General features: G+C 36.5%; 1 protein-coding gene across 10 annotated transcripts in view; it reads left to right on the forward strand.

The window, feature by feature from the left end:
• Nucleotides 1-1,253: 1,253 nt before the first annotated feature.
• Nucleotides 1,254-14,029, forward strand: part of EXOC1 (exocyst complex component 1) — a 53,681-nt gene continuing 40,905 nt past the window's right edge. For 5 of the 10 annotated variants that reach the window (XM_050790541.1, XM_050790542.1, XM_050790545.1 and 2 more), the window contains exons 1-4: nucleotides 1,280-1,587; nucleotides 5,634-5,767; nucleotides 7,724-7,854; nucleotides 11,543-11,702. In XM_050790541.1, coding sequence (XP_050646498.1) covers nucleotides 5,644-5,767; nucleotides 7,724-7,854; nucleotides 11,543-11,702 — 415 coding nt within the window. In that variant the 5' untranslated portion in view covers nucleotides 1,280-1,587; nucleotides 5,634-5,643. Of the gene's footprint in view, nucleotides 1,588-5,633; nucleotides 5,768-7,723; nucleotides 7,855-11,542; nucleotides 11,703-14,029 lie in introns of all 10 variants that reach the window. The other 5 variants (XM_050790536.1, XM_050790540.1, XM_050790544.1 and 2 more) reach the window with 2 other exon arrangements.

The raw sequence follows: 14,029 nt of genomic DNA on the forward strand, positions 1-14,029 counted from the left end.
ATTCAAATATGGTGATGACCAATTCAGTAACACATTCTTATACTGCATCTCCCTCTTCTTTGTTTTGTCTTCTTCCTCTTCCCTCATTTTGCTCCCTGGGATCAAATTTCCAAATAAACTATTGCACATAAGTGTCACTTTGCAGGGAATCTAAGAGGAGAGAGGATAATTTAATTTTTGGACACACAAGTTTGAGGTATATACACAAATCTTGAGGTTCAAGAAAGAGATCTAGGCTTCTGAAAGGCTATAAACATACAGGTAAATAAAAGAAAGATAATAGGACTAAAAAACACATGCAATTGTCATAGAAAGAGTGTCCACAGTAAGCATTCTGGTGCCAAGCAGGAAAGGGTCTTTGTAAAGATATAACCAGATCCTGCTCATAGAAGGGAAGTCATGTGATGAAAGTGAAAAGTATTCTAACTACTGTTTGCTCCTTTACATTTCTAGCACACTTATCTGATCTACGCCTTTCTTTGGTCACTTATTTTGTGTCCTATTTTATATATATTTGTATTTACACCTTGTCTAGTCCTACCACACTGTGAACTCCTTTAGGGTAAGATTCATGCCTGAATCACCTCTGTAGCTGGAATCAAAGTGCCTAGCATTAAAAAAAGGTGCCAGGATTATGGAATAAATAAAACACCTACCTCGCAAAAAGCAACATTGGCATCATTTATTGATGTTTGGCATGGCCAAACTTAAACATGCATAAGCATCATCTTGCTAAGATGCAGATTCAGTAGATCTGAAGTGAGCCAGAGAGACTGCATTTCCTAAAAAGCCCCCAGACGATGCCCAAGCAGCTGATCCACGGACCACACTTTGAGTATCAAGGTCATGAGGACAATGGTTCTTGACGTTAGCTGCATATGAGAATCATCTGGGAAGATATTAAAAGTACTGATGTCTGGGTCCCACCCGCAGAGATTCTGATTTAACTCATTTAAGCTCTCCAAAGTTTAAGTAGCTAGAGTTAATAGAGCTTTACATACGAAAAAAGAAAACATTTAATCAAATTTCTTCTTAAATGAATTGCTGCAAACATCTGAATAAATAACTATTTTGGAGAAAGTAAATACCACACAGCATCTAATCCCCAACTCGCAAATCAGCTTCTGTGCCACAAAGGCCCCGCCCCTTCCCTTCCCTGACACGCCCCTCCAGTGAGGCCTAGCCCACGCCCATCGGTTGGCGCCGCGTCCCCCGTGTCTATTGGCCACGCCCTTTTTCCCTTATAGATTCTTCTTCCTTTTCTACGGGGTCAACTTCCGGCGCGGAGTTTATCACGTGCCCGGATATAGGAAGTGTTGGGGGAACGGCCGCTTCCCGTTCAACGCTTTATTGAGGGGCGCATCCAAGTGACCCCCATCCGGTCTCCGTTTTGGAAGACCCGCCTCGGCACAGCCGGGCCCAGTCCTTGCGGTAAGCCTTCGGCCGCGGCTGCCCGGTAGTCCTGGCGGGGGCGGACAGAAGAGCTGACAGGCACCAGGGTCTAAGGCGGCTCCTCAATCCGGCTGCTGTCTCCACGCCTGGGGTCGGGCACCGCTCCCTCTGACCTTCCTTTCCCCGTTTGTCCTGGTAAGACGCAAAGGCTGGTCAGAGCATTCTCCAACCCCTCGTCCTCGGGTCTAGGAGAATGCGGAGCTGGGAGGGCAGCCCTCACGCGCCCCGTTACGGTTCCGCCCATCAGAACCAGATTTTATTTGTGCAAAATGACCCTGATCGTAAGCTCTTTGGTGTGAACCAGGAGAGGAGAGCGTGACAGTGCCTTCCTTCTTCTTCAAGTTCACATCCCGGCCCCCCACCCCCCGCCAAATCTCTTAAGTGTTTTTCTCTATTTCCGTGCACAGTTTTATCTTCTGGATGACAATGCTTCATGCACTAATATGTCTCAGCAGCATACAGGGCCCATCGCACACGGGCACTCACACTGACCAGCTATTTGTCACACAGTGTAGTGGTCCAACTGAGCTTAAGGAAATTCAACCAGTACAGAGTAAGCAGTGGCTGGCTGCCTTTGGTCAGACATGGGTTCTCAGACCTGGAAAATAATTTTAGAGGACCTCTAGGGATTTATTTACTGACTTTCAGAAAAGTACCGTAAAGACTGAAGAGTTAATCACTCGACTCTCAGGGTGTAAATGCCATAGAAGCACGCGGCTTCAGGTCTTCATAAACATATCTGTCATGTTGACTGCTATAACCTAGAATAGCGTCTGGCACCTAATAAGCATCAGTATTTGCTGAATGAGTGAAGAGTCACATAGTGCTTTTCATTATGCCTAACTCCTTTATGATGTATGCCCAATCCTGTCTTGTTTGCCAACAACACTCAGTTGTTGCTTGTAGCCAGAGAGGGAGTATGTGGTAAACGTTGGTCCCTATTATTCGTTTGACCAGTTTTTACTATTCAGTTCTAATTACCTTAAGAGATATTTAAGTATCCACTAAACACAAAACTATGATGAATATCCCTCCCTTCTTTCTCTTTAAGAGAATTCTTGATATACAGAAGCTTATGATTTAATGAGCCCATTAGACGGCAGATGCTTGATTTGTTTAGCTAATGCGGTAAGAGCTGTAGAAATTTAGAGGAGAGATCACTTTGGATTAAGATCTTCATTGAATCAACTTCATGTAAATTATGAAGTGTAATTAGGGTTTGGATAGGGCGGAGATGATCTTCCTTACATGGAAAGTACCAAAGTAAAGATTTGACGTCAAAAATGAACAAGAGTGCTTGGAGTGCAATGTTTTGAGACCATTAGGAAAACGTTGAGTAAGAGTGTGATGTGATACAAACTGTCTTTTAAAATTATCTTGTTGTTCAGGGTTGTGGGACCTTGCGAAGAGATAACCAGATTTTGTAAAGTAAAGTTGATGTGAACCTGGGTTAGTATATTTGCAGTGGGAAAAGAAAGGAATAAATTACATGTGGATGGGGTGAAATCGCAGAATGTGGTAGCAGATTTCATGTTGACAAGGGAATAGGGAAGCAAATATGGTGGATTTTGAACCTGGACATTTGCTTATAGATATGAAAATTAGAAAAGGGGAATCTTGGAGGAGCTATACTGTCATGTTAGTTAATTTAGGCATTTATTAAATACCTAGTTTGCCAAGTTCTAGAAATACAAAGATGATTAAGACATGGTCCTACTTTTAATAGGAGATAAAATACAGCTAGCTAGAAAATACAGTTCATAAATGCCATATTATCAGAATAGAAGGGAAATATTAGAGAGGTAGAAATTACTCTTTGCGCGGGGTGGCGGCAGGGAGGGGGCTGCTTTACAGAAGAGATGACATTTTAGCACAATCTTGAGGGATGAATTATAATTTCCTAGGGAGAAGAGAATTCTAGGAAAAGAAAATTGCTTAAACAAAAGCCCAGAGATGGAAAAGTAAACTGGCCAGTGCCAATGTGGCTTGGGTTTAGGAAGAAATATAACGTAGTGTCTGGGCCCTACCACATATTAAGGGATTAGCAGCATGGACACTCTATAATAGGCAAAAAGGAGGATAGGTTGAGTGAAGGTGTGGAGAGATGGAGAAGCGAGCAATTGGGGAAAATTGCATTTCATCGCTTTTATATTCTCTGCAAGGTAGGTTGTTAAGTCATTTGCAGAGACGGAGAAGGCTAACCTCTAGAGCTGGGAACTGAAGGAGAGTAATAAGGATTTGCAACAATAGTCATGGGGAATGGAAAAAGGAATCATCAAATGAGGGATTAATTGCTGAGCAGCATTGAAAGTCTATCTTTCACTGGATGTAGATATTTGTAATGCATGCAATGAGCATGGATATGTGGCTTTTGAAAGCGGCATCTGGTAGTCCAAGAGAAGTGAAGAAAAGAATACAGTTTATGGAGATTGATAAAAACAAGATCAACTGGTCTACAAACAGGGTGAAATAATTGTAGGGGATAGTTTAGGTATAGGGAAATGAGCACTGTCTCCAGGCTAGGTTGGAAAAGAAGTAAACTTGGAGAGGCCAGATTAAGAGAACAGAAAGGAGGGCAGTGTCAGAAGACTAGAGGCTGAGATGAAGTGGAAGTGGGAAGATGTGAATTTTATGAGAAAAGCAATTTTTGAAATTGGAGCAGATATAGAAGTTTTACAGATTGAGTAAAATATTGGAAAGACCTGGTTTACAAAGTAGTCATTGTGCTATAAAAATGCACTGTAAATCATTTATTTAAAAATCATAATTTCTTCATTTTCCAATAGAAAGAAATAGTGTTTTAGAAGTTAGTGTCCTAGGCAAGCTCACATGTATGAAATACTACACATTTGCGTTGAAAAAATAGTAATATATATCCACACAAATATGTATATGAAAAATAAAATAGAGATTAAAAATTATTTTAACTTAAGTTGATGTTTGAAAAGATGCTGAGTTAGGTAAGATAAAGGAGATAAGTGGAAACCTATTTTTATAACAATTTTATTGAGATTACATATGATAAAGTTCACCCTTTTCAGTTATATAATGTAGCGATTTTTGGCATATTCACAAGGTTGTACAACCATCATTACTATCTAGTTGAAAAGCATTGTCATCACCCCAAAAAAGAGACTCCATACCCATTAGCAGTCAATCCTCCTTTCCACCTTCCTCTCCAGCTCCTGAAAACCACTTATATTTCTGTATCTATGGATTTTCCTATTCTGGATATTTCATATAAATGGAATCATACAATACATGGTCTTTTGTTTGCTTAGCATAATCTTATCAAGATTCATCAATACTGTAGCATGTTTCATTACTTCATTTCCTTTTTTTTTTTTTTTTTGTAGCCGAATAATCCATTGTGTGGCTATTCCACATTTTACTTATATATCATTTGATGGACATTTCTGTTATTTCCATTTTTTGGCCATTGCAAATAGTGCTACCATGAACATTCATGTACAAATTTTTGTGTGGACTTATGTTTTCAGTTCTCCTGGGAGTGGAATTGTTGGATTGTAGGGTAGCCCATGTTTAACTTTATGAGGAGCCACTAAGCTGTTTTCCAAAGTGGCTGCACCATTTTACAATCCCGCCAGCAACGTACAAGAGTTCTGTTTCCTCTCATCTTCACCAACACTTATTATTTTCTATCATTTTTATTTTAACCACCCTTGTGAGTATAAAGTGGTTGACACCTCATTGTGGTTTTGATTTGCATTTCCTAGTGGCCAGTGATGTTAAGCATGTTTTCATGTGCTTATTGTCCATTTGTATATCTTTGGAAAAATGTCTATTCAGGTATTTTATTCAATTTTTAATTGGGTTATTTGTCTTTTTATTGTTGAGTTGTAAGGGTTCTTTATGTAGAAAACTATTTAAAGATTGAGCAGGGAGTTGAAGATTTTTTTCTTAAATCTTGTGTGTGGGGGGTGTGTGTGTGTGTGTATACTCGGTGAGCATTTCCAAACATTTTAGATTTTGATAACACTGGTTCTCTAATTTTATTTCCAAACTTCCAGCTTTATATTTTTGTGATATAGGTGTATTCATATAGTAAATCGTTTTTCCTAGGCTTGTTAACCAAAAATCATTTTCAAATCATAAATTCAGAAGTATAAGGTGGAATGATGTTGAGAGTGAGCTTAATATCTATACTCCAAATTTTTCAGCTGAGAAAAGATGACAGCGATCAAGCATGCGTTACAAAGAGACATTTTTACACCAAATGATGAACGCCTGCTGAGCATTGTGAATGTCTGCAAAGCAGGAAAAAAGAAAAAGAACTGTTTTTTATGTGCCACAGGTGGGTATATAGTAAGAAAGAGTACTTGTTTTGTATCCTTTTGTTATTTAGGAGATATTTCCTTTTGTTTTGAATATCCCAGTTGTCTCTATAATTGAACAAACTGTTGGGTCAACAAATTCCCACTTGGCTTTGACAGGCTGTTAATTGTTGCCAATCTGGTGGTAGTGAAATAGTATCTCATTGTGGTTTTAAATTGTATTTCCCTATAATGATGAGATTGAGCATCTTTTCATGAATTTCTTGGTCATTGCATTCTCTTGTCTATGAAATTTACCTGTTTAAGCCTTTTACTCACTTTTCTATTGTGTTGCTTGTCCTTTTACTGATTTGTACAAGTTCTTTCTATAATCTTTCTACAGTCTTTTGTTGGTTGTATGCATCCCAGGTAGTGGCTTGTCTTTTCACTTTTTATGATGCCTTTTAATGAAATTTATAATTTAAACTAAATGAAATTAATTAATCCTTTATGGCTTTCCCTTTTGGTGTCTTAAAGATCCTTCCCAGATATCTTTTGTACAGTCATAAAAATATTTTCCTAAATTCTAAAAGTTTTATAATTTTGTCTTTTACATTTTAGTCTTAGTTCACCTGTGTCGACATCTGTCGTGGTGTGTGTGAGCATTTCTGGTTATCATCTTATATCTTATTTTTATTTTGTTTTTGTTCTTTATTCCACCTAAATTTTAGAAACAACTTGTCAAGTTTCAGACTTTGTTGGGATTTTGATTGGAATTGTTTTGAACCTATAGTTCAATTTGGAGAGAACTTACATTTTTATTGTATTGAATCTTTTGTGTCGATGAACATGGTACAGTTCTCTGTTTAGGTGTTTTATGAGTTTCATCATTTTCTCTAAAGGTTTGGCATGTATATTGTTGGATTTATTCCTGGGTATTGATTTATTCTTAGATTTTATTTTATTTGATAGTCATGAAAGCTCTTTTTAACATTAATACATTTTAAAATCATATATTGTTAGAATTCTACAATGAATTGTTGGTGTTTTATATGGATATCTATCAATCTTGCCAAACTTTCTTATTAATTCCAATTATTTATAGACTCTTTGAAGGTAGTGATATTTTTCTTCCTTCCTTTATAGTCTTTATATCTTTTATTTATTTTTGTTGGTTTAGTTTCCTAGTTAGGACTATCCATCCAGGCTGCATCTCAAAGAGAATGACTTCATTTTTAAGCATGATATTTGGTAGAGGGTTTTTATAGCTATCCTTTACAGTGTTAAGTAAGTTCCCTTCTATTCCTGATTTCTTCCAATTTTTTTAAAAAATCATGAATGGGTGTTGAATTTTATCAACTGCTTTTTATATCATTGATAGTATCATAAAATTTTCTCCCTTGTTAGTGTAGTGTATAATTGTACTTGGTTTTTCAAATGATAAATTGACTCTTTAGAATGACCTCACTCAATTATAATGTATCTGTATTAGGCCATTCTTGCATTGCTATAAAGAAATTATTAGGCCAGGAGTAGTGGCTCATTCCTGTAATTCCAGCACTGAGGGAAGCTGAGGTGGGCAGATGGCTGGAGCCCAGGAGTTTAAGACCAGCCTGGGCAACATAGTAAGACCTTTATATGTAAATATATTGTTGCTCTTTGAAATGCTATTTTGCTCTTTCAAGCCTCGCAGACTTTACATATGTCAATCATTCTTTAGATTTTTACCTCATACTTTTCTTTAAAACTGGTCTGAATTAATGTGTTATTAATATATCATTCCTTTATTTCTCAAGGAGTCTACTCTGATCCTCTAGTCTGACTGAGATGCGTCTATTAGGATTCTGTGCTTTCCTCAGTCAAAGCCCTTGTTGCAAAGTATTACACCTCTTTTAGTATCAGCTACTAGGCACCTGAAAGCTATACTTGCAAGGAGCAAAAGAAGAATGAGTGAAAGGAGTAATATTTCTAATAAAAGTGTGTGTTTTACTTAACAGTGACAACTGAACGCCCTGTGCAGGTTAAGGTGGTCAAAGTCAAGAAATCCGATAAGGGAGATTTCTACAAAAGGCAGATTGCATGGGCCCTTCGAGACCTTGCTGTGGTAGATGCCAAAGATGCTATCAAAGTAGGTTTTTCTCAGTTCTTTGACCTGTGTTCAGAAAGCATCTTTCATTTTATAACATGGTATTACGTATTCTAAGATGATCTAAAAACAAATTAATGTATATGTTTGTTTTCTTATTTTTTTGCTTTTTTTAAGCTATAATTATGTTTGTGCACAAGCTACATAAACTAGAGCAAAATAACCTTGACTGTATACATTTCTGTGTTTAGATTAAGTATAATTTGTATAAAATCTATACGTAGTATGGATTGTAAAGTGGTGTGTCATGAGTCTTTTTGCTTGTTTGTTTTTTTAGTCAAAATCATGTAACCAAAGTAATCCTTCCTTAGTCTTCATGAGTAAACATAGAATCACCAGCTGGGGCAGCCAGACTGGCCTTTCGAGGCCACCATGGCTTTGATGTTTGTGGATCAACAAAAAAACAGAAGTGATAGTGGGTTACATACCTTATTTTAAGGAATGTAAATAATAAGATCTATAAAGATATAAATCTTACACTTTATACATAAACCACACTCAAACTCCAAGAAAGTTGAATAATGTGATAATCACATTAAAGGACCACCTATATTCCTGACAGTTCAAGGCTTTTCACAGCAATATCCTTTTTTCAAAGCAATCAAGTAGGCCTCCTCTGATTAAATTAGGTGCTTCCTCCCCCCTCACCCTCTCTCACTCTGCCCTTCATCTTTCTCTGCAGCCCTAACACACCTACAGAGCACCAGGGAATACTTTGTACCACAACTGCTTGTACTGTCGGTGGGACTAATATAATAGCAAGGCTTAACACTAGTGAAACTACAGGCGCTCTTTAGCTCTACAAATCTCATACATTTACTAAAAAGGCATAAAGTAAAAACAACAAAAACAAAAAAATTGCCTGTGTAAAGCAATCTGGTAAAATAAAATTCTGATTTTACCCTTACTTTGGTACAGACCTCCAAGGATCAAAACTCTGGACAAAATGACAGGTAGTTGAGTTGGGTGCAGAAAAATGAAGTAAGAACAATTTGAGGAGAGCCCTCTATATCTGTATAATTCAGATTTCTTCCAAATGTAAATCATGCCTTTTCTTTAAGTATTCTAGGCTTACTGGCCCTTTGCTTTATCCCTAAGGAGCACTCAATGCTTACAAAAATGTGAAATGTATAAACAGGATTTGACAGAAATTTAGAAAGATGGAGATTGGAAAGAAAATTATAATGAGATGTTTAAAAAACAATTTAGTCCAGGCGTGGTGGCTCATGCCTGTAATCCTAACACTTTGGGAGGCTGAGGCTGGTGGATTGCCTGAGCTCAGGAGTTCAGGACCAGCCTGGGTAACACGGTGAAACCCTGTCTCTACTAAAATACAAAAAATTAGCTGGGGGTGGCAGCATCTGCCTGTAGTCCCAGCTACTTGGGAGGCTGAGGCAGGAGAATTGCTTGGACCTGGGAGGCAGAGGTTGCAGTGAGCCGAGATCGTGCCGCTGCACTCCAGCCTGGGCAACAGAGCGAGACTCCATCTCCAAAAAAAAAAAAAAAAAAAAAAAACACATTTTAATAAGTAATTTTTATTACCATGGGGAGGGATCAAGAGTGGAAACTTTTCTGGTTGGTTCTGTTTAAGACAAAACACCTTAAGGGCTTTTAAAAACTGCACCTTTATTAAGAACCATTTTTCCCTTCAGTAGTTTTGCACTTCATAACCCTGTTGACTTGCATAATTCAGTAACATTGCTGAATGCTTGTTTGAATGCATTTTCACAGCTGACGCCTCTTGCCAACTTGCTTAATGGATTTTTTTTTTTTCATTTTATGTACGCACCTTGGTGTGTGTACACTATATATGGATATAAAACATAAAATTTTTATACATAACTTAACATTAGCCATTTTGTATCACACATTGATTTGTGTGAGTGTTGCCACTAGCGCACTCAGCTTCTTTTATGGTATTATGGGAAATATTCCCAGGGAAGAGATTATTTCCCATCAAGTTTCATATTAGTTGCCAATATTCCTATTGTATTTTTTTAAGTAATAATGCAATTACCTTTTCATTGTAAATGCAGGTTTTAAATTTTTGACACTTTAATTCTGTTTATTAAACTATACGTTGAACTAATTAGTAGTTCCATGCTGCTGTAATATGATTGTTGTACCAAAGGTCAAATCCTGATTCCTAAGAGATTCCAATTCTTCACAGTAAAAATCTGATTTAACTTCCCTTATTTTAATGTATTTATATTTCCCCCAAATAACACTTTAAATGAATCAAATATATTATTATTCTTTTATCCTGTAGAACATTAAGAATATTTTAGCCTATTTTTTAATTCCTTGGATGTGAAGTATACATCCATAAGTTTGTTTGTTTGTTTGCTTGTTTGTTTTGAGACAGGGTCTCACACTGCCACCCAGGCTGGAGTGCGGTGGCACAATCTTGGCTCACTGCAGCCTCCACCTTCCAGGCTCAAGCCATCCTCCCACCTCAGCCTCCCAAGTAGCGGGGACTACAGGTACATGCCACTACACCTGGCTAATTTTTGTGTTTTTTGTAGAGAAGGGCTTTGCCATGTTGCCCAGGCTGGTCTCAAATTCCTGGGTTCAAGCAATCTACCCACCTCGGCCTCCCAAAGTGCTAGGATTACAGGTGTGAGCCACCAAGCCCAACCTGGTTTTTTATATAATAGTCAAGTAGTTCTGTTCATTCAAGGGAGAAATATTAGCCTGGCGTGGATTATTGCTGTAACGTGGCTTAAGAGACTTGTAGAAAGTATAGTGTAATTCTCTCTGAGCTTCTTTGTCACATGAAAGAACTTTCAGCCAGGAACAGGGCTCATGCCTGTAATGCCAGCACTTTGGGAGGCCGAAGCAGGAGGATCAACTGGGTAACATGGGGATATCTTGTCTCTACACAAAAATTTTAAAAATTAGGCATGCTGGTATGTGTCTATGGGCCCAGCTACTCAGGAGGCTGAGGCGGGAGGTTTGCCTGAGCCCAGGAGGTCGAGGCTGCAGTGAACCATGACTGCACCACTGCATTGTAGCCTTGGCAACAAAATGAGACCCTGTCTCAAAAAAATAAACTTTAAGACCAGCAGCACTTTTAGCTTTTGAGATATCTTTGATCATTCCTTATTTTCTAAATAGTAAATAATTAGGAGCAATCTCTGCTTTTCACCTCACTTGTTCTTAGAAAGTACACCATACACCAGGATATACACTGCATTTTTCTCAAGTTTTATGCTTAGAAAATATAGTCCTTATTAGGGAGTTAATGTCCAATTACGGTTTTGAATAGTAGTACATTATTAAAGAAAATTTATAACTAAAACTCAGTAGGCAATTTAAAAAGAAAAATTAGATCCATGTCAAAGCTAAAGACCATTGTAGTCTTACTGATGAGGAAGCTAAGCCACAAAGCCATTAATACATCATCCTATACTTCTGCTCATAGACCTAAAGGGCATAGGAAGAAAATGACCACAACAGTATGTTGTTTTTTCATCCAGCTTCTATGGGGTGGTAAACTTTTTGCTATAAATTGAATTCTCCAAACCCTTTTCTTCCAGTTGCTTAGCTGATTTTTAATACCCTTTATTTTCCAAAAACAGCAGAAATTCCTTTTTTTAATGTAGATTTTACATTAACAATGTAAAAGGATGTGATCAAAAATAATATCTTTTGTGTATTTTTATTTTAGGAAAATCCTGAATTTGATTTACACTTCGAAAAAATATATAAATGGGTTGCCAGCAGCACTGCTGAAAAGAATGCATTTATTTCATGCATTTGGAAATTGAATCAGCGATATCTCCGGAAGAAAATTGATTTTGTCAATGTTAGCTCACAGCTTTTGGAAGGTAAAGTTAAATAAAAATGTATATGTAAAAATCAATTATATCTTTAAGTGAATATATAATTTGACATCATTCAAGTTAATTAAAATACTGAATTATCTTATTGTAAAAGAACTTTAAAATGATTTCTCTTATTGCAGAAATATGCTTTATTGTAGAATATTAATACATTATGATAAATAAATAAAAACCACTTATTCTTCAGCGATAACTACTATTAGCACTTTGTTAGATATTCATCTAGTCTTTTTCCTGTGCATAAACACCTTTTTAAGATAAAGAAATTTACATTACATTTTTTAACGTGCTTTTCCACGTATGCATCATGAACATTTTTCATGTTACTGAATACTTACCCCAACATTATTTTCAGTGGCACCACAGTATCTTATTATATGGATATACCATGTTATTTAACTAATCATTTATTTTTAATTTTCCAATCGTTGCTTCTTTTAAACAGCTCTGGGACAAATATCCTTGTAGCAGTAATTTTTGTACAGAGGGTAGATGTAGTAGTTAAGAACATAGCTCTGGAGTCAGACTTCTTGGGTTCAAATCCTGGCTTTGCCATTAACTAGCTGTATGACTTTGCATTGATACTTACTCTCTATGTTTCAGTTTCCCTTATCTCAGAACTAGAGATAATAATAGTATCTACCTCATAGGCTTGTTATGAGGATTAAATTACTTAATATATGAACATAGTAAGAACAGTGCCAGGTACATAGTAAGTGCTCAGTAAATATTAGCTATTATTATGTTACCAGTATAAAATCCTTAGACATGAAGTTTATTAGAATATTTTTGATCAGTATATCTTCAGGAATGTTACTGTGCATCGTTTTGTGTTATAAGACAAAAACTCTGCCGTTAATTAGTGAAAATATACAATGAGATTTTCTCTACTTTTAAAATTTCTTTCCTAAAGATATAAACATTGTAAGATAGCACTTAGTAATTAGTGAGTCTGCTGCTGATTTTAGGCTTAATGCTTGGCACTGGCAGAGACAAGTCACATCTGTCAGGCACCAGTAGTGCTGGTCTTATGTAGGAATCCCCAGGGTTGCCATCTCACCTGCACTAGTCCCCAACATCTTGGTAATTGAGTGTGTTGAGGGAATAACCTTCAAGAAATTTATGGTAACTTTTCATGCCTTGAATTGTGGTTTAATTTGCTTTGAATGGCTTTTATTTTTTTTTTACCATTTCAGGGTTGAACATTCTGATGAGTCAGTGATTCAGTGATTCACAAGCTTGCTGTTCTGTCTTCAAATATTATGCATTTCCAGATGTTATTTATTGTGTAAGATGATTTGAAACCAGTATATTTTAGGACAATCATATAGAAAAATACATAACCTACCTGGATCTGTCTCATTAAGAAATATTACCAAAATCAGTGAGAAGAGTAGTACTGTTTTTGAAAATGAAGTGTCTAACATAAAAAAAAAAAGGTATTTAATTTTTTAGGCCCTAAAACAAGAGTATAGACATGTTCGTGTTTGCAAACATTAACCATAATTGAGATTGATTTTAAGAATACTGAGAAGATCCTTAAGGATCTCATTTTGAAAATCACTTGCTATCCATCAATAACTCTTGCTTTGGTTTAGTGGAGTTCAGGGAATAGCTTTATTAATGTCTACAAACTTGTTTTATGAGCCTTGAAATCACAGCCTTTAATTCCCATTAAAAAAAAAATGTCTCTAAGTTTTGGGTAATGTTAGAAAAGAAATAAAAAATTATTACCACCCCCATTTAAGAGCTCAATAGTTAAGTAAGACTGTTTTGATTATAAATGCTAGCAGTGGCAACTTGGTAGTTTTTATTGTTGACAATTGAATATGTAAGTTAAATAATGGGGCTCCTCAGCAGAATAAGGTTTGTAAAAGAGGACTTTTCAGCAGTTGAAGTAGAGTGAAGCTTTTATTTGGCGGCCTTTTTCATTCTTTTACTTGCAACCAGCTTTTAAAAAAAAAAATCTTTGACTTGAATCCTTAAATGCCAGCTTGAACTGTTATTTTGTGTGATTTTTTACTTGCCTCAATCTTGTCCTTTCTTACCGTGCTTTGTGACTAATCCTTTGTGAGGGAGTGTCTGGGTGAAGCTTTCAGGCCTTGAGTAATATAACTAGACTAAATGCATGAGTCACAACTGACCTAAATATAATCCCCAGGAAATGATTAGTTTCCCAGGTTTCTCCTCTAAGGATTAGTTAGTACTGTTTCTTAAAAGACTAAGAGAAAATAGAAAGATAAATATATTTGTAGTCACTATCAGAAAGTGAGTAAGAAGAATGAACACTGCAAATTTAACTTCTTATGAAT

The sequence above is a fragment of the Macaca thibetana genome, chromosome 5, assembly GCF_024542745.1.
Source record: "Macaca thibetana thibetana isolate TM-01 chromosome 5, ASM2454274v1, whole genome shotgun sequence".
NCBI lineage: Eukaryota > Metazoa > Chordata > Mammalia > Primates > Cercopithecidae > Macaca > Macaca thibetana.